The sequence below is a fragment of the Eriocheir sinensis genome, chromosome 39, assembly GCF_024679095.1.
Source record: "Eriocheir sinensis breed Jianghai 21 chromosome 39, ASM2467909v1, whole genome shotgun sequence".
NCBI lineage: Eukaryota > Metazoa > Arthropoda > Malacostraca > Decapoda > Varunidae > Eriocheir > Eriocheir sinensis.
The window spans coordinates 12,723,967-12,744,559 of record NC_066547.1 but is presented as its reverse complement, the minus strand read 5'-3'; the positions used below and the strand labels follow the sequence as shown (position 1 = coordinate 12,744,559).

The 20,593-nt window shown below is 45.2% G+C and overlaps 1 protein-coding gene across 5 annotated transcripts in view; it reads left to right on the top strand.

Moving 5' to 3' along the window:
• The window catches only part of LOC127009012 (serine/threonine-protein kinase tricornered-like), a 128,299-nt gene that overhangs the window by 49,120 nt on the left and 58,586 nt on the right, over window positions 1-20,593 (top strand). The window contains exon 1 of one of the 5 annotated variants that reach the window (XM_050881595.1): window positions 14,434-14,482. The exons of the other annotated variants lie outside the window; for them this stretch is intronic. Within the exon in view, the coding sequence (XP_050737552.1) occupies window positions 14,449-14,482 (34 nt within the window). The 5' untranslated portion in view covers window positions 14,434-14,448. Of the gene's footprint in view, window positions 1-14,433; window positions 14,483-20,593 lie in introns of those variants that run through there. 5 annotated transcript variants of the gene reach the window in all.

Below are 20,593 nucleotides of genomic sequence, written 5' to 3'. Positions count from 1 at the left end.
CCTCGATGGCCAATGATTTTAAAAAGTGTAGCGATGTGGCGTTCTTGAAATTCACTAGCTCTCCCTCCAACCCCCCCCCCCTCTCTCTCTCTCTCTCTCTCTCTCTCTCTCTCTCTCTCTCTCTCTCTGCGCGTGTGTAGTGGGAGTCCTGGCATCCTTCCTCCCGCCGGTCCATCCTTCGCCAAGTCGTGTTTCCTTCAGTGTATAAAAGGGACCCAACCCGCCCCTCTCTCTCTCTCTCTCCCTCTCTCACACTCACTCACTCGCTCGCTCGTTGATCTTCCCCCCTTAGCCACCTCCTCACCCTCTCCCTCTTTCACTGTCTGTTATCCATCTTTGCATTCTCCTCTTTCATCTCTGTTTATCTCTTCTTTCTCGTCTTCTTCTCCCACTATCTTTCATTCTTCCCTCTATCTCTTTTCTCCCTTCTCCTTCACCTCATCATCTTTCATTCTCTCTGTCTCCTTTATCCATATCCTTATTCTCCTTTCTCTGTTTCTCTATTTTTTCACCTGCTTCTCCTCCTCCACTACTCTTTCCTCCTTGTCATCTCATCTCTCTCCTCCTCCACTTCTCTCTCGTCTCTTATCATCTCCGCTTCCCTCCCTTCTTCTCTGCTCTCCAACTGTCCTCCTCCTCCCCTCTTTCTCCACCTTCTTTTTTTCTGTTTTCTTATTCTCTACTTTTCTTCTCTTCATTCCCTTTCTTCTTTCCTCTCCTCTCCTTTCACTCCACCTCTACCTCATTCGTGCTCCCTTCTCTCCTTCTATCTCCACCTCCCTTCTTTCCTGCTCTCTCCTCCCCCTCCTCCCCGCTCCACTCTTCCATGGTGATAAGTGTGCGCTGTTTGTCCCACCCTGTGTAGCGCTGCCTGGGTAGGGGGTAGTGCCTAGTGGCGTGAGTGGTGCCTGGACTGTGCTCTGCGGCTGTGGTGGTGTGGTGGAGGTGGTGGTGGAATTGGTGGGTGGGTTATGATGGGTATGGACTGTGGTGATGGTGGTGGTAGTGGTGGGTGTTTGATGGCAGAGTGGCGGTAGTGATGGTGATTTTGTATAGTGATGAAAAGTTGTGATATTGATGTAGTTGTTGGTGTAATTATTATGGTGATGTTAGTTAGTGATGAAAAAAAAACTGTGATGTTGAGTGATGGTCGTGGGGTGTTATGGTTCGCTAATGGTGGTGGTAAGTGAAGAAGTGGTTGTGATAGTGATGATGGTAATGGTGATGATGATGATGAAGTTGATGCAAGGTGAGAGTAGATAGAAGAATAGCGATTTGTGTGGATGATATTCCGTGGTGGTAGTGATGATGGTGGTGGTGGTGGAGGTGATGGTGCTGTTTTGTGGTGAGGGGAGAGGGGGTAGGTGGTAGTGGTGACTTGTGGTAGAAGCGAAATGGTGGTGAAGGAGGAGGAGGAGGTGGAGGTGGAAGGGGGGAGGGGAGGTGGCGTTGTTGGTGGACGAGGAGGAGGTGGAGGAGGAGGAAGAGGAAGAAGAAGACGGCTGATCGTAGTGGCGGTGGTGTGTGTGTGTGTGTGTGTGTGAGAGAGAGAGAGGCAGAAATAAGCAGTTTAGTGACGTATTGAGGAAGAGGGAAGAGAGATAACATACCAAAGTGATTAATATGTATGATGAGTATAGTGATGATGATGATGATAGTGATGTCTTCCTAGTGCTCCTCCTCCTCCTGTGATGAGTATAGTGATGATGATGATAGTGATGTCTTCCTAATGCTCTTCCTCCTCTTCCTCCTCCTCCTGCACCTGCTCCATCACCACCTTCTCAGCCTCCTCCTCCTCCTCCTCCCCCCGCTCAGCACTCTTATAGTTTGTCGTCTTGCATGGAAAGGTAATTGGAGGCTCTAATGCGCTTCATGCCTGTTCATTATCGTTGTTTGTCTTGATTAGCATGATGGATTACCTCCCTGCACCCCCCCCCCCTCCTTCCGTCCCTCATACTTCTCTTTCCCCCTCTTCCCTCTCTTTCCCCCTCTTCCCTCTCTTTCCCTCTCTTTCCCCCTCTTCCCCTCTCTTTCCCCCTCTTCCCTCTCTTTCCCCCTCTTCCCTCTCTTTCCCTCTCTGTCACCCTCTTCCCTCTCTTTCCCCCTCTTTCCACCTCCTACCCTTTCATTCCCTCTCCTACCCCCCTCTTTTCCCCTCCTTCCTCCCTCTTTCCCCCTCCAATCCTTCCCTCCCTCCCTTTCATCCCCTTTTCTACCCCTCCCTTTCCCCTCTCTCCTCCTCCTACCCCTCCCATTCCTCTCTTTCCTCCTCCTACCCTTCCCTTACCCCATCTTCTCCCTTCCTAACCCCTCCCTTTCCCCTTCCTAACGCCTCTCTTCCCCCTTTCCTAGCTGTGCCTTTTCCCCCTGTCCTCTCCTCTCCATTCCCCCCTCCTACCCCTTTCTCTTCCCCCTTCCTTCCCCGCTCCTCTCCCCCTCTCTTTCGCCTCTTTCCCCTCCCTCCCTCCCCCTCACCCCTCCCCTTCCCTTCCTCTCCCCAGCTGTTCTTTTTTTTCACATGCATTTTATCGATTCGTTTGCTTGATGGACTAATAGCTGTCTTTTTATGCCTTTTCCTCCCTTTAGTCTCCTTTTTGTTCACCCTTTCCCCTCTATTCTCTATGTATTGATATCTTTGGGTAAGTGTACAAAGTCTTTCCTTCTATTCCGCTCTCACCACCCAGTCAGCTGATATACACGTCGTTGATAACTATGATAAACTCTTAAGAAATTGCTGTGGTCTCCTCCTTTTCTACCCTCTCTCTTCTACTCCCCTTTATATAGTGATGTGCTTTGGTGAGTAAGTGAATTAACGCTTTCCTCTCCCTTCCTCCGGTCTCGTCCAGTCATCCAATTTCTACGTCGCTGGCTAATTTGATCAACTTTTAGGAACTGATGTAGTTTTCTCCTTCTTTAATTAAATACTGGTGTCTTTGGGGAAGTGAATAAACTCTTCCTTCTTTCGTTCATCAGTTGCTCTTTACGTCATCAGATAACTTGATTAACTATCGGAATTTCACGTTTTTTCCTTTTATATTCTTTCTTTCATCTCTTCTTTATATAATGACTTGGGTGAGTATATGGTTAAACTCTTCCTTCCCTTTTTCTTTCTCACTCATTGATAAACTCTAAGGATTCGATGTTTTCTCTCCTCTAATACCCTCCATCCCGTAGCTTTCAAGTATACTTTCTTTCACCTCTACATTAGACATTGACTTGGGTGAGTATATGGTTAAACTCTTCCTCCCTTTTTCATTCACAATCATTTACAAACTCTAAGGATTCGGTATTTTCTCTCCTCTAATACCCTCCATCCCGTAGCTTTCAAGTATACTTTCTTTCACCTCTCCATTAGACATTGACTTGGGTGAGTATATGGTTAAACTCGTCCTTCCCTTTTTCTTTCTCACCCTTTGATAAACTTTTAGGAACTGCTGTAGTCTCTCTCTATACCCTCCATCCCGTAGCTTTTGATTCTTTGATGTCTTCCAATGGCTTAATGATAAAACCGTCCACCTTCCCCTCTGCCCCCCCCGCTCTCTGCCCTTCTCTCTCACTTGTCCATTCGAGTCATTTAATTAGATGACTCGATAAACTATAAATGAATGAGTCTCCCCCTAACCTCGCTTTTTGTAGTATGCGTAACGAGCTTTAAAAGTAATCTAACTCCCTCCTGGTGTGAGGCTTGAGGGATTGAGTCTCATCCATCAAGGGCGCTTCGGTGTGGTATAGAAGTATTTAGAGAAGAGTAAAATAAATGAAAAAATAAAACGTGTATAATGTGATAAAAAGTGCGTTAGTTCTAAAAAATACTCATCTCCTCTCCCCTCTCTAGCATCCCTCTCTTCCACCTCCCTTTCTCTTCATCCTCCAAACCAAGTTCCTCTCAGTTGTATAGTAAAGAAGAAAAAAAAAAAAAACCGTTATGTGATAAAAAGTACGGCGGAGATGAAGTTAAATATAGACCTCTCCTCTCCCCTCTCTCTTACCCTCTCTTGCATATCTCTCTTCCACCTCCCTTCCTCTTCACCCTCTTACCTACTTCCTCTTAAATGTAGAGTAAAGAAGTGAAGTAAAAATAAAAGAAAATCGCTAATCTCTCACTCTTCTCTCTTCCACCTCCTTCCTCTTCACCTCTTACCCAAAATCGCTAATCTCTCACTCTCCTCTCTTCCACCTCCTTCCTCTTCACCTCTTACCTACTTCCTCTTAAATTTATAGTAAAGAAGAAGAGAAGTTAAAAAAAAAACGCTAATCTCTTCTCTCACTCTCCTCTCTTCCACCCCCTTCCTCTTCATCCTCTTACCCACTTCCTCTTAAATTTATAGTAAAGAAGAAGAGAAGTAAAAAAAAAAACGCTAATCTCTTCTCTCACTCTCCTCTTCATCCTCTTACCCACTTCCTCTTAAATGTATAGTAAAGAAGTTGAAAAGTAAAAAAGAAAAGAAAAACGCTAATCTCTTCTCTCACTCTCCTCTCTTCCACCCCCTTCATCTTCACCCTCTCACCCACTTCCTCTTAAATTTATAACATAAGAACATAAGAAGTCTGCAAGAGGCCGGTTGCCCTATACAAGGCAGCTCCTGTACACTCAACCAAGAAAAAAAGGAAAGAATAACGCTTAACTCTCCTCTCACACTCCTCTCATCCACTTCATTCCTCTTAAACCTCTTACCCATTTCCTCTTAAATGTATATATGTATGTAAAGAAATAGAGAAAAGTTAAAACAAAATAAAGAGTTAATGTGACAATCCGTACACTGGAGATGAGCTTATAAATAGACTGTTCTCTCCTCACTCTTCTCTCTTACCTCTCCTCCACCTCCTTTTAACCCTCCCTCCCCTCCACCCCGTTCCTCTTCTCTCCACTTATGTACTGTACCCGAAGGAAGCTTATGAATTCATCTCAGGTAGGAGGAGGAGGAGGAGGAGGAGGAGGAGGAGGAGGAGGAAGAGCAGGGCAGTGGGTTGCGTAGGAGGGGTGCGATTTGTGAGGTGGGGAGAGAGAGAGAGAGAGAGAGAGAGAGAGAGAGAGAGAGAGCGGTGTTGGTGGCGGGCTGAGAGAGAGAGAGAGAGAGAGAGAGAGAGAGAGAGAGAGAGAGAGAGAGAGAGAGAGCACCCTTGTATAGATGAAACTCCTCCAATTCATCCTTTCTCTCTCTCCCGATATTCTTCTCTCCTTCAGCTGTCTCTCATCTTCCTCTCTTCTTCCTCCTCCTCCTCCTCCAACCGGCCGGGACCAAGACCTTGACCTCGTTTCACTATTGATCCTGCCGTGACCCGCTCCACACACACACACACACACACACACACACACACACACACACACACACACACACACACACACACAGGGGGTTGTCATTTCACCCGTGTGTATTTTTATCGAGAGTAACGTGATGTGGTTAGAGAGAGAGAGAGAGAGAGAGAGAGAGAGAGAGAGAGAGAGAGAGAGAGAGAGAGAGAGAGAGAGAGAGAGAGAGAGAGCAGAGGAAGGGATTGAAACAGAGTATGGGATTAGGGGAAGGATGGGGAGCAGAGAGAGAGAGAGAGAGAGAGAGAGAGAGAGGAGGGGGGAGGGGCACAGGCGGGTTCAAGGGGAGGAAGAGAGCAAAGAGAGAAGACAGAATAGGAACTGCATCAGCAACGTCATCAGCAATGGTGGTGGTTGGTGGTGATGGTCGGCTTATCTGTTTGTCTTGTTGCTTCAATGACTGACCAACTGACTCACTGACCAACTGACTGACTGACTGACTGACTGACTGACCAACTGACTGACTGCTTTCCTGACTTAAACTTACTGACTGACTCCCTGACTGACCAACTGACTGACTGACTGCTTGACTTCCTGACTTAAACTTACTGCCTTACTGACCAACTGACTGACTGACTGACTGACTGACTGACGTATTATGAGTTTATTTATGTCTTTATCGATGTTTTGCCTCACAACATAAATTGCCAACACATGGTAGAGGGGAGGAGGAGGAGGAGGAGGAGGAATGGAGGGGTGGAGGAGGAAGATATGGAGGAAGAGGGAGAGGAACTTGTGTGTGTGTGTGTGTGTGTGTGTGTGTGTGTGTGTGTGTGTGTGTGTGTGTGTGTGTTTACGTCACTGAGCTGCGTGGGCCTGGCAACGTTTCCTTCCACCACCACCACCACCACTGAGAGAGAGAGAGAGAGAGAGAGAGAGAGAGAGAGAGAGAGAGAGTACTAACGACACTCCTCTCAGGTAATTAGGACATAACTGTGGGTAAGGGGGGAGGGAGGGGGGGAGGTGCCTGACAGCTGACATCCTGTGCCTCGCCTTGCTTCCTCTTCTTCCACATGCCCTGACCTCCTCTTGACACCACCACCACCATCACCACTACCATCACCATCATTACTGTCATCATCACCAACATTACTATTACTATCACCATCACTGACAACACCATCATCATCATCACTTCTACCACCACCATCACCACAGCTACCATTACCATACACATCACCACCACCACCATACCTGCCACCATCATTACTTTCATCATCACTAACATTACTATTACTATCACCATCACTGGCAACACCATCATCATCACTTCTACGACTACCATCACCATAACTATATACTTCATCACTACCACAATCACTGCTATCAACACCATTAACACCAGCACCACCACCACCACCACATTAATCTTCGTATGTGGTTTTGATCTTCTATGTGTGTTTGTGGAATCTATTTTTACTCTTCCTCTGCATCGTTATCTTCTTCCTACTCTGCATAATCTTCTTTTGCGTCTATTTATTTTTTTTTTTTTTATTTTTCATCTTCGGTTCTGTTAACTTTGTTTTTTTACTCTTGTTTTCCGTCATCATCATCTTTTTCTTAGGTTCGTCTTCGTACTCTTCTGTTTCTTCCTTTGCATCGTCGTTATCCTTTTTTATCTATTATTATTATTATTATTATTATTATTATTATTATTATTATTATTATTATAGGGAAATCACAGTCCTCCCGCCACCAACACCAGAACCTCACCTGTGTAACTCTCTCTCTCTCTCTCTCTCTCTCTCTCTCTCTCTCTCTCTCTCTCTCTCTCTCAGTTACCAGGCATTAAAAATAGATGGAGCAAGACGAGCCTCACCTGACCCTGAGAAGGCGTGTTTACCTGAGAGAGAGAGAGAGAGATTGTTAGCATTGCCGACGAATATTCAGTTCACACACACACACACACACACACACACACACACACACACACACACACACACACACACAGAAACCAACTCTCTTTTCCAACCAATCACAGCCAAGGAAAAGTGTGTGTGTGTGTGTGTGTGTGTGTGTGTGTGTGTGTGTGTGTGTGTCGGATAGTCTTTCCTCGTCACACATGTCCCCCTCGCCCTCCTTTAATCTCTCTCTCTCTCTCTCTCTCTCTATCACACAATTTTGCAGTAGCCATGTCATTATTTTTTTATTATTTATCAACATATTTCCTTTTTCCTGGGCCCCCCCCCCCCCCCCTCCTTCCCCTCACTCCACATTTTTTTCTCGTTTTATACATGTTTCTTATTCTCTTCCTATTCTTTCCTCTTCCTCTGTCCCCCCCCCCCCCCTCCCTCCACCCCCCCATTTCCTTCCCCTCACTCCACCTCTTATTCTCGTTTTATACATGCTTCTTATCCTCTTCCAATCCTCCATGTCCTCATACTCTTCGTCTTTTCCACTCTCATTTTTTTTACTATATTTCCTTACATTTCTTTTCTCTTTCAATGTCTTTCTCATGATTATCTTCTTATCCTTCTTATTCCCTACTTTATCTTCGTTTCTTCTACTCTCATTTGTGTTTTCATGTATCGTTTCTTTTATCGTTATTATATTCTTTTCTTTTTTAATTAGTTTTGTGTACCATTTATCTTCTCCCTAATCTCCTCTTCCTTTATTTAATTCTTGTTTACTTAATGGATCCTTCCCCTCCCTCTTCCCCTCCTCCGTGTCTCTCCCCATCTCCCCCATTTATCTCCCTGTTTCCTTCTCCCCTCCTCCCTGTCCCTCCCTCTATCCCTCCCCCTGTGTCACTTCTCTCCCCCATTCATCTCCCCGTCTCCTTCTCCCTCCCTCCCTCCCCTCCTCCCTTTCCCTCCCCCCTCCCCCCCTAAACTGAAGTCTCAAGGGACCCACAAGACCAAGTTTAATGGCGCCATCTCTCTCTCTCTCTCTCTCTCTCTCTCTCTCTCTCTCTCTCTCTCTCTCGTTTATGCTGACCGCAGGGGAATGGAGGGAAATGGAGGAGAAAATGGAGGTAACTAGTGGAGGAAAGGAGGTAAGAGGTCAAGAGAAGAGGGAGGGAGGGAGAGAAGAGAGGAGGAGGAAAGGAGTGATAGCAAACTTGGAGGAAAATATGGAGGTAGTGGAGAGAAGATAGGAAGGAAACGGGTAGAGAAAGAAGAGTGGAAGTGGAGGAAAGGAGGAAAGAAGAGAGAGAGAGAGAGAGAGAGAGAGAGAGAGAGAGAGAGAGAGAGAGAGAGATTAATGACCCGTAATTTCTTCTTACTGTGTGTGTGTGTGTGTGTGTGTGTGTGTGTGTGTGTGTGCGCGCTTTTGTTTTATCTTGTTTGATGTTGTAGTAACCTTCCTTCGTTCTCTCTCTCTCTCTCTCTCTCTCTCTCTCTCTCTCTCTCTCTCTCTCTCTCTCTCTCTCTCTCTCTCTCATACGCATTCTTTACCTTCACCTATATTTTTTTCTTCCTTCCATTCTCTTCCGTTCATCATCTTTCCTCCTCCTCCTCCTCTTCATTAATTATTTTTTCTCTATACGAACTTGTTTCCATCCTTCTTAAACACACACACACACACACACACACACACACACACACACACACACACACACACACACACACACACACACACACCGCAAATTGAAAGATGTTTTGTTCCAGTCAGAGAGAGAGAGAGAGAGAGAGAGAGAGAGAGAGAGAGAGAGAGAGAGAGAGAGAGAGAGAGAGAGAGTCCGTGACCTTGTTTAGCAGAGGTCAAACGGGCATGACTTCTGATTGCCTCGGACTGACCCCTACCCCCCTTTCCTTCCCCTTCCCCTACTCCACCTCCTCCTCCACCTTCCTCCTCCACCTTCCTCCTCCACCTCCTCCTCCCTTTCCCAACATGATATCTTTGGTCTCCTCTTCCTCCCTTCCCTTGTCCTTCTCTCTCCTCATCTTCTTCCCTTATTATTCCTCCTCTTTTCTCTCTTTTTCCCTCTTCCTCATCCCCATCACCTTTTTCCTTGTTCCTCTGTCTCTTCTCCCCTTTTCGTTTCTCTCTCCTTCTTCCTCTTCTTCCATTCCTCCTCCTTCCTTCTCCTTTCTCCCTCTTTCTTTCCATCTTCTATTCCCAATTCTTCTCATTCCCCTTTTTTGTTCTTCTCTATCTCCTCTTCTCCCATTTCCTATCTCTCTATTCTTCTCCCTCCTCTCCATCACGTATTTCTTTCTTCGCCTTCCTTCTAAATTAACTCCAGGCCCTTACCTATTCTCCCATTCCCTTAACCCCTCCCCCCCCTGGTCCTCTCTCCCCCCCTTTCTTTATATCATCCCCCCTTCCTCCCCCTTTCCCGTTTCTCTTCCAGCTCCCCTCTCCTCCCTCATCCTCCTTCCTCCCCCCATACCCCTTTCTGTAATACATCCCCGTACCCCCCCCACCCCCCCCACCCCCCGAGGTCACGCGTGGGTCAGGCTGCTCGCTCCTAGTAATTGCCTAAATGGTTTCTTTAATTCATGGGCTTAAAAGTGGGTCGGCCCGGCGCAGTTTTTCTCCTCCTCCTCCTCCTCCTCCTCCTTCTCTTGGCTCTGGTCTTAAGTGTCTGTCAGAATTACTTATATTTACACTCGGTCGACTCCAAGAGCAAAGGAAAAAAAAAGAAAAAAAGATAGACAGGGAAGTAATGGAAGAAGAAAAAAAGTGTAGAGGAAAAAGATAATTAAGTAAAAAAGAAGAAAAAGTAATTAAAGGAAAAAAACGTGGAGAGAGAGAGAGAGAGAGAGAGAGAGAGAGAGAGAGAGAGAGAGAGAGAGAGAGAGAGAGAGAGAGAGGAGGGGGGGGGGGGAAGTGGGGAGACGTATTAATTAAGCTAAGTAATGGTTCATGATGTTAATTGGTCTTTTGCTAGATTTATGGCGTTAATAGCGTGTGTAAAGGGGGGGAGGGGAGGGAGGGGATGTTTGTTTGTTTTTCTTCAATTAAGTGGCGAAGGTAACCAGGAGGAGGAGGAGAAGAGGAAGAAGAAGAAGAAGAAGGAAAAGAAGAAAAAGAAATTCGAGGATGGAAGGAAAATAAAGAGAGAAGGGAGGGAAATATAGGTGAAGGAGGAGAATGCATGTGAAAAAGAAAATAAAGAAAAGGAAGAAGAAATAAGTGAGAAGGAAAAAAAAACAAAAAAAAAACAAAGAAAAATAAACCAAAAAAAAAAAAATAAATAAACAAAAAAGTAAACGAGGAAAACTGAACAAGAGGAGAAAAAGGATAGTGAGAGATAGATAGACAGACACACAGACAGACAGGCAAACATAGACGTTACTAACCTTAAAGTCGATTAATCAGACGAACAGACGAACGAACACACGCAGCCTTAAATTGTTCAGTGTTCCGAGCGATGCCTTTGATGCTGACGAAGGCGCTGAGGCTGCGGGAAGAGAGAGAGAGAGAGAGAGAGAGAGAGAGAGAGAGAGAGAGAGAGAGAGAGAGAGAATCAATTAATGCGGTAATGGGATGGAAAGCGCTGTATCAAGAGGCTCGGTCCATGAAGTGTTGGTGATGGTGAGAAGAGGAATGCGGAAAGGGGGGAGGGGGGTCGTTAAGAGGAGGAGAAGAGGAAGGGAGAAGAGTGTTAACGGAAAAGGGAGGAGAGTGGAAGAGTAAGGAAAGAGGAAGAAGGACGGTATAGGAGAGTGGGAGAAAGAAAGGAGACGACGGGGGAGGAGAGTGGGAGAGTAAAGAGAACGGGAAGAAAATGGGAAGAGGAAAGGGATTGCACAGGAGGAGAATGGGGGAGTAAATACGAGGGAAGAAGAGAATAGGTGGTTAGTAATGAGAATGGTAAGGATAGTGAAAGAGGAAAGAAGAGAAAGAGGGAAGGAAAGGTGATGACGAGAGGGGAGGAGAGTGGGGAGAAAGGGTTGGAGAAGGAAAGACAGCTAAGAGTGCTTAAAAGGAGAGAAAATAGAGAATGTAGATATAGGAAGAAAAATACGGGATAGGGATTCAAAATAGGGAAAGGGGAGAGAGAGAGAGAGAGAGAGAGAGAGAGAGAGAGAGAGAGAGAGAGAGAGAGAGAGAGAGGAAATTGGAGGCAGTAGGGAAGAGGAAGAGGAGACGGAGTGGAAAAAAAGTCTGCATTGGGGAAGAAAAAAATGGAGAGGGGGAACTATTTTTGTATTTGTATTTTCTTGTATTTTTGTATTAATGTTGAAGAAAAAAATTATCAAGAAGCAGCGTGAGTAGAGAGAGATGTCATAAAGAAAATAAACAATAATAAATATCAAATAAAACACTCAAGTTACATAAGAGAAGGGGAGGGAAGAGGAAGGAAAGACGCATTAATAACAAGTAGTAGAAAGGGGAAGAAGTGTCAGTAGTAGAGGGAAGATGATGATGATAGAGATGTAGAAGGGAGATGATGTAAGAGGTGGCCAAAAAGATGATAAGGGGGAGAAAAGAGAGTAGAACCTAACATTACAATTTTGGAAAGGAAACGGTAGCAATGAGGGAGGAAGATGATGAAGGTGGAGAGAGAACGGCTATTAAGAAAGAGTGAAAAATGAGCAAAATTAGAGATGCTTCGTAATTTTGATGAATGGAACAGAAGCATTGAATAGTAGTAGTAATTTGAGGACTGATAGAAGTAGAGAGTAAGAAGTGAGGGAAATGATGAAGAGGTTTAGGAAGAATATAATGAAGACCGATTGAAGTAGAGATTGAAAAGTGATGAAAATGATGGAAAGGCTTAGGAAGAAGATAATGCGGATTGATTGAAGCACAGATTGAGAAGCGATGGAATTGAAGTGGATGGAGGCTTAGGAAGAATATAATGAAGACTGATTGAAGTAGGAATTTAGAAGTGATGAAACTTAGAAGAATAAGGTGAAAATAAGATGGTGAGTGAGAAAGGCGAAATAAAAGTTTAGGAAGTCAGTCGACGTTTTAAGGAGTTAGAGAAGTTATTGAAGTGGAAAAGGAGGAGAGGAAGTAATGGGAACGAGGTGGAGGAGGAGGAGGAGGAGGAGGCGTCGATGGTGAAAAAAGAGGAAGACTTCGGGATTGGACGGACTTTTTAAAGGAGTTGCTTAAAGGCTGATTACATTGGAATAAAATTAATGGAAAGGACAAGGAGGAGAAGGAGGAGGAGGAGGAGGAGGAGGAGGAGGAGGAGGAGGAGGAGGAGGAGGAGGAGGAGGAGGAGACATAAGCAGTGAAAGGATGAACGTTTTGAAGGGAGATTAAAGGAAAGGAAAGAGGAGGAAGAAAAGAAGAAGAGGTGGAGATGAAGGAAGAAGAAACAAATGAAAAAAAATGGTTGAGAAAGAAAAATAAAGTTGAAAAGGTGGAAAGAAGAGGACGAGGAAGAGTAATGGAAGTGAGGAGGAGAACGAAGAAGAACCAAGTAAATAAAAAAAAGGTTGAGGAAGAAGAATAAGGAAATGAGGAAGTTGAATGAGTGGGTGGAGGAGGAAGAGGAGGAGGAGGAGGAGGAGGAGGAAAAGTAATGGAAAGGAGGAGAAGAACGAAGAAAAAAACTAATGAATAAAAGTTGAGGCAGAAGTATAAGGAAATGAGGAAGTTGAATGAGTGGGTGTAGGAGGAGAAGAAAAAGAAGAGTGGGAGGAGGAGGAGGAGGAGGAGGAGGAGGAGGACTAGCGCTATGGACATGAAGCACACAAACACCCACTCCATCCCTCACGCACCCACTCCCTCCTTCACCTACTCCTTCGCCCACTCCTTCCTCCTCGTAGTGTGTGCCCAGCGTGATGTCAGCGGCCGAGACATCCTAACCTTGACCACTATAGCGACGTGTTGACTTGCCCTCGTCCCGCGGCCTCCTCTATAGCTCTTCTTTTTTTTTTTCCTCTTGTTTTCGTTGTTCCTCGTCTTCGTCATTCTATTGTATGTCCCTTTTTCTCTTTGACCTTTTCCGCTTGTTTTCCTTGTTCTTCGTCATCGTCTGTATTTTCCTCTTTCTTTTTTGGCCTGTCGTGTAATTTTCCTTGTTTTTTGTCTTCGTTTTCTTTGTCGTCCTCGCCTTTATTTTCCTTTTCCATCGTTTTATCTTCCTCCTGCTGTTTATTTTTTTTTCCTTGTTCTCTGTTTCTGTTTTCGTCATCGTCCTCTTCTCTCCTACATTCGGCTCCGTATGTTCCTTATTTTTTTTTTTTTTTGCCCTCCTCGTCCTCCTCGTCCTCATTTCCTGTTTTCTTTTCTCTCTTTGAAGTCATGTCGTGTAATTTTCCTCGCCATCGTCAGCGTTTCGTACTTAATATTCCCTCCTTTTCATTTTCTGTTGTGTGTTTTAATTGTTGTCTGTTCTCGTCGTCTTCCTCATCCTCGTCTTCTTCCTCGTTCTCGTCTTCTTCCTCGTTCTCGTCTCGTCTCCCTCTCCCTCCCCATGACCTCGCCTGCCCATCATCGCGTTCCCGGAGGTCAGGTCAGAGGAGGAAGGGACGCGTGGGGTCTCTTCCTACCTGAGCTTGTCACCTGTAATGGATTTGTCGAGGGTAATTAACAGGTGAAAGGTGAAAAGGGTCGGTAATGGTGGTGGTGGTGGTAGTGAAGATTCCGTGGTGGTGATAAGGGTGATGATGATGGTGGTGATGATGGTGATATTTTGGGTGGTTGTGAGTGTTTTTTTTTTTTTTTTTTTTTCCGTAAGTTATTTGTATGTATTGTTGATGTATTTGTTTAGCATGAATTGTTACTGTTACTCTTTTGTTTGTTTTGATTCGTGAATGTATGTTTTTCTGTGTGTGTGATTTAGGCATGCGCTGATTTGGTTGATCTCTAATGTTGTTGTCATTGGCTGCTGATGTTTTTATTTATTGCTATTACTGTTACTAATTACTATTGCTCTTGTCACTCCTTCTGCTTTCCCTTCTGCACCCATTACAAAAACTATTCTACTACTTTTCTTCTTCTTTTTCTTCTTCTTCTTCTTCTTCTTCTTCTTCTTCTTCTTCTTCCTCTTCCTCTGTTTTTTCTAGTTTTTCTCCCACCACCATCACTACTACTACTACTACTACTACTACTACTACCACTACTACTACTACTACTACTACTACTACTACTACTACTACTACTACTACTACTATTACTACTACTACTACTACAACAACAACAAATACTACTACTACCACTACCCCATCACCTGTCAATACTAATTAAATGTTTTCTTTCCGCAGGTATGTTGACAGAGGGTCGCCATGGGTGGACTGTACAGCTGGTGTCTTCCTCTTGGTCAGTCAGTCCTCTCTCTGCCTCTCTTTAGTCCTCTTAGTCCTCTTGATATAGTGCTTGGAGTTAGGTATTGATGGGGTTTAGGTGGTGGGGGGGGGGGGGGCGGTATGTGCGTGCGTGCGTGTGTGTGTAATAAGGAGAGTAGTAAGCTTTTTTTAACATGACGGATATTGACTCGAAATAGAAAATAAAATATGTGACGGGTTGATAACATTGATTTTTATATCTTAGAAGTACGATCATGATTCAATACGTACAGCCATTGGTTACGTGTGTGTGTGTGTGTGTGTGTGTGTGTGTGTGTGTGTTAACGTTAAGTCGACCCTCACAGCTGAGTGTCAACACGTGGCCGCTTCCTTCCCTCCTTTTCCCCTCCTTTCTCCCCTTCACCCACTCCACCCCTCTTCCCCCCGAGACCCCCCGGGCGCCGCTATTGTAAGCAGGGGACCCGGATGTGGGCGGCGGCGGCGGTGGTGGCGGCGGCGGCAGGGGGATGTGTGCTGAGCGTCTCTTATCCAAATAAATCCGGCTGAGGACCTCCACTACCACCACCACCATTACCACCACCATTACCACCACCACCACCACCACCATTACCACCACCACCACCACCCACTACCTTCACCACCACCACCACCACCACCCACTCCCTTCACAACCACCATCACTGCCACCACCCCACTCCCTTTACCTTCCACTATCTCCATCATCATCCACTACCTTATCCACCACCACCACCACCACCAATACTTACTCCATTTTCCCACTACCTCTACCTACCTCCATCATCACCACCACCATCATCGTTACCCACCACTACTTTTACTCATTATCCTTGCTCTCCACCACCACTATCACCTACTACCTTTAACCACAACCTTTCCCTTCCACCACCACTCAAGACCTTCGCCACCATGATCCACTTCCACTTAGTTGCTTTGTTTGTATGCGTCCATTTCTAAGTTCAGATTCAATGCGGCATGTGTTACTATAAAAAAAATCCACTCGCCTCAGTACAGAAAGGGACCTACGTAGCTGATCACTAGCGCCCCAGAAAAGGAAATAGAAAAAAAAAGTACCGGTGCTATGGGTGTGAATGTTTATGTAAAAAGTACCGCTATGGTTGTTTCCTGTTGACCTCCTCCACTTTCCACTTCTGTTCTTTTTTCCTTGTTTCCTCTTTCCTCCATACCTGCTCGAACATTTCTTGCTTCCCTCCATGCCAGCTCTCTTTCCTCCTTTTCTCTTACTCTCCTTACTTTACCTAATTCCTCATACTTTCTCACATACTTTCTCTAACCTTCTTCCATGCCTGCTCTTACTTTCCTCATACTTTCTCTGATGGCTTTTCTTATTTTCCTTACTTTCTTTCCTCTTACTTTCCTTCTTGCCTGCTCTTACTTGTTTCCTCTTAAGCTCCAGACCCGGATAGAAAGAGAGAGAGAGAGAGAGAGAGAGAGAGAGAGAGAGAGAGAGAGAGAGAGAGAGAGAGAGAGAGAGAGAGAGAGAGAGAGAGAGAGAGAGAGAGAGAGACGGAAGGAAGGAAGTAGCCTAGTATACCTTTCTTTACCTGCGTACACCTGGAGGTAGGGAGGGAGTCTCATTAGTAGTACAGGTAGATGGGGCAGGTGAGACAAGGAACAAAGCGTCTAGGTAGGCAAATAGTGAGAGGAGCTGCGTCAAGGTTCCTGGCTGTGGGTGTTTGTGGGTATTGTTGCGTTCTTTGTGTGTTTACGTTTTCTGTTAATTCCTTTGTGTGGTTTGGTACTTCCCTTGTCGTGCTTTTTCTTGTGTGCTATGTTTTTTTTTTTCTTTTTTCTTGTGGGTGTAGTTTTTCTTTGTTTTCGTTTGTATTTTGTTGTTGTTTCCATGCGTTCTTTTTTTACGTTCGTTGTTTTGCTGTTAACTTTTTTTACGTTCTTTGTGTGTGTGTGTAGTTACGTTCTTAGTGTGTGTGTGTGTGTGAGTGTGTGTGTGTGTGTGTGTGTGTGTGTGTGTGTGTGTGTGTGTGTGTGTGTAGTTACGTTTTTTAGTGTCTTGTTACGTATGCTTTGTTATTTTTTTGTTTTTCTTTTTATTTCATTGGCTTTCTTTTGAGGTTCATATTCATTGTTTTTGTCACGCTCTTTGTTATTATCTTGATCTTTTTTCATGGGCTTATTTTAATTTTTTGTCTTGTTCCTTGTTTCCTTTTTGTCTTCCTTTATTTCCTTCCTTTATTTTCCTTTATTTCGTTCTTTTGCAATTTCACGAGCCTGCTTCGGGGGTTAATTATCTCATTTTTTTGTCGCGTTCTCTGTTAAAGATAGCTGACGAGAGGAATGGTAATTATCAGGGATTATTTAAGAAGGTTCTGCGTCAGTGGGATGGTAGAGACAAGGAAGGGATTGGGACGTAAGGGGACAGATAACGAATTGTAGGTAGGGGAGGGGGAGGAGGAGGAGGACAGTGGAAGAGATGATGTAATAATTTTGGGGTAGGAGGAGAATGGGAAGAGGAGAGGGATAGGGTGGTAAGGACACTGAAGTAAAGGTGAAAGGATGAGGAGAGTTAAGAAAGAGACGAGTGAAAGGGAAGCGAACACATAGAAAGGTAAAGGGGGGGAGAGGAAGGGGAGGGTGAGGAAGGAGAAGGGAATGTAAAAGACGAAGAGTAAAAGAAAAGGGGAAGTAGGAGTAAGGAAAATGAACTGAAGAGGAAGAAGGAATGGGAGAGCAATGAGAGAGTAGGTAGGAACAAAGAAAAGGGGGAAGAGGGAGGACAGGGAGGGGAATGGGCGATAAAAAGAGAAGCCAAAGAGAGATGAAGATGGGACAGTGAAGGCAGAATAGGAGTAGAAAGATGAAGGGGGGAAGGGGAGAGAAGAGAAAGAAGGGTGGGAATAAGACAGAAAAGGGAGAGTAGGAAGAAGGGTTGTGAAGGTGAAGGACAGAGGGAAGGGAGAGAAGTGAAGGTGAAGGACAGAGGGAAGGGAGGGAAGTGAAGGTGAAGGACAGAGGGAAGGGAGAGAAGTGAAGGTGAAGGACAGAGGGAAGGGAGGGAAGTGAAGGTGAAGGACAGAGGGAAGGGAGGGAAGTGAAGGTGAAGGACAGAGGGAAGGGAGAGAAGTGAAGGTGAAGGACAGAGGGAAGGGAGGGAAGTGAAGGTGAAGGACAGGGAAGGGAGGGAAGTGAAGGTCAGGAAAAGGAGAGTAAAAACAGGTGGTTATAAAAGGTAGAGAAGGGAGAGAAGGAACAGAGAAAACGAAGGTGAAGGGGATAATGGGAAAATAAAGGAAGGGAAGGAACAAAGAACACGAAGATGAAGAGGATAGTACAGATAAGGAAAAGTATAAACAAAGAGAAGGGAAGAGAAGGGAAGGGGAGGTTGGTAGAAAGCAAAGGGATAACAGAAGGGAAAGCGAAAGGGGGTGAAAGAGTAGAAACAGATGTGAAGGGCAAAGAAGAGGGAAGGGAGGGTCGGGAGGAAGCGAAGGGATAGCAGAAGGTGAAGGTGAGAGGGAAGGGAGAGTAGAAACAGGTAGATGTGAAGGGCAAGGGACAGGAAAGGGAAGGAGAGGTCGGGAGATGGTGAAAGGGAGAGGAGAAAGAACAAAGGAAAGGGATGGGGAGGGTAGGGAAGGGTGTAAGCAAAGGGAGAAGGTGAAGGGCAAAGGACAGTTAAGGGAGAGTAGAAACGAGGAAAGGGAGAAGACAAATAAGGGAAAGTTGGAACAAAGGGAAGGGAAAGGAAGGGGCAGTCAGGAGCAAGCGAAGGGACTAGAGGAAAAAGTGATGGGCAGACAGAAGGGAAAGAAAGAACAATTAAAGTAAACGTGATAAAAATAGGACAAGGAAGAAAAAAATAGGAACAAATGGAAGAGAAGGGAAGGGAAGGGAAGGTCTGACTCGAGTGAAGAGAGGAGAACTGATGAAGAAGGAGAGTAGAAACGAGGTGGATATGAAGGGGAAATAGCAGGAAAGAAGGAAGAAAGGGAAGGGTAGGGAAGGGAGGAGAATAGAAACGAGGTGGATATGAAGGGGAAATAGCAGGAAAGAAGGAAGAAAGGGAAGGGTAGGGAAGGGAGGAGAATAGAAACGAGGTGGATATGAAGGGGAAATAGCAGGAAAGAAGGAAGAAAGGGAAGGGTAGGGAAGGGAGGAGAATAGAAACGAGGTGGATATGAAGGGGAAATAGCAGGAAAGAAGGAAGAAAGGGAAGGGTAGGGAAGGGAGGAGAACAGATGAAGGAGGAGAATAGAAACGAGGTGGATATGAAGGGGAAATAGCAGGAAAGAAGGAACAAAGGGAAGGGTAGGGAAGGGAGGAGAACAGATGAAGGAGAAGGAGAGTAGAAACGAGGTGGATATGAAGGGGAAATAGCAGGAAAGAAGGAAGAAAGGGAAGGGAGGAGAACAAGGAGAAGGAGAGTAGAAACGAGGTGGATTTGAAGGGGAAAGGGCAGGAAAGAAGGAACAAAGCGAAGGGAGGAGAACATAAGACGAAGACGAAGGGTAAAGTGAAGGGAAGGGCTCGCAAGGGACGGCTGGCGGGGGAAAGGTTATTGTAAACAGTCTGGGCAGCGCTGACTCAAGGGTTGCCTTCTGACCCGCCGCCAAGTGTTGACTCAGGGTGCCCAGCGATGCCAGCCACACGCAGACCAGACGGCGGCCTCCCTGTATTAGTGGTAGTAGTAATAGTAGTAGTAGTAGTAATAGTGATAGTATTAGGTTTGGTAGGTGTCAATGTGCGCTGTGTAAACCACCAAAGAGAAGAAAGGAAAGACAGAAAGCAAGGAAGGAGGAAAGGATGGATGGATGGATGGAAGGAAGGAGGGAAAGAAGGAAAAGTAGAAAGAAAGAAATAAAAAGACAGGAAACAGGGAAGGGAAGATGGAAATGAGGAAAAGGAAACAAGGAACAGAACATCAACAGGATTCTGTCTTCAAATTTTAATAGGAAGGAAGAGGGTTACATCTGAGGTGCGTGCCGTGAAATGCAACCAGGACGAGGCGGGTCAGGCGTCGGTGTAACCCAGCCAGTGAACCGCAGAGGAGGAGGAGGAGGAGGAGGAGGAAGACGAGAAGGAGGAGGTTATGCAAGTGGCGTGTGGTCTGCCTTGCATCTATTTATAAGACGTTGCTCTGGGCTCTAGGGCGTTGTTATTCAGGGAGTTTTTAGTTATTCAAGGACGGACTTCGGTAAAAACAGGACCAAGTTAGGCAAGGCGACGTTATGTATACTAAGGCGATATCTAAAGAAACTGGTCATTGCCGCGTTAGATGAGTCTCAGGGTTGCATTAAGTAGAGATCTAAACATTGATACAGTTCTTTTTTTCATTCACAACGTATACTTGAGGATATAAACGGCCGTATTATCAAACATTTCGGCATCCAAGTACATATATTCGACAAGGCTTTCGTAGGAGTTTGGGTCATTTCCAGGGATAGTTTTATGACCCTTCTGGTAGTGTGACCCTTCTTTATTTCCAGGGATAGTTTTATGACCCTTCTGGTAGTTTGACCCTTCTTTATTTCCAGGGATAGTTTTATGACCCTTCTGGTAGTTTGACCCTTCTTTATTTCCAGGGATAGTTTTATGACCCTTCTTCATTTCCAGGGATAGTTTTATGACCCTTCTGGTAGTTTGACCCTTCTTCTGTATCATGAACCTAAAACAACACTCATTAGAACCCGACTGATCTCCTCTTCGGCCTCTGGAAGTAGATGATGCGAGGAGTGGAAGCGTCCGACAACACCAACCAAAGACAAACGAAGAGATCAGTCAGTCGTCCTCCACAGCTCCCGAGAACTAATTACTTACCATCTCCCTCTCCTTTACTCCCCCCCCCTCCCCTCCTATCCGTACATTTATCCAGTCTCCATTCGAAACTTTAGTTATCTATCATTTATCAGTGCCGCGCTTAATACGACCTAAGTCCATTTTTTTTTTTATTCGTAATCGTCATTAGGATATCCTCAACCTTTGTATTATCCTCACTCCATGACATTCGGTTCCCAGCTCTTCATTTTATACCTTGCATGTTCTCTCGTGTGCTTTTCAGTTCACCTGAGAAAGAAAACTACAAGAAAACAGTATTAGTATAGAGGAGGGAGGATGGGAAGACTTAGAG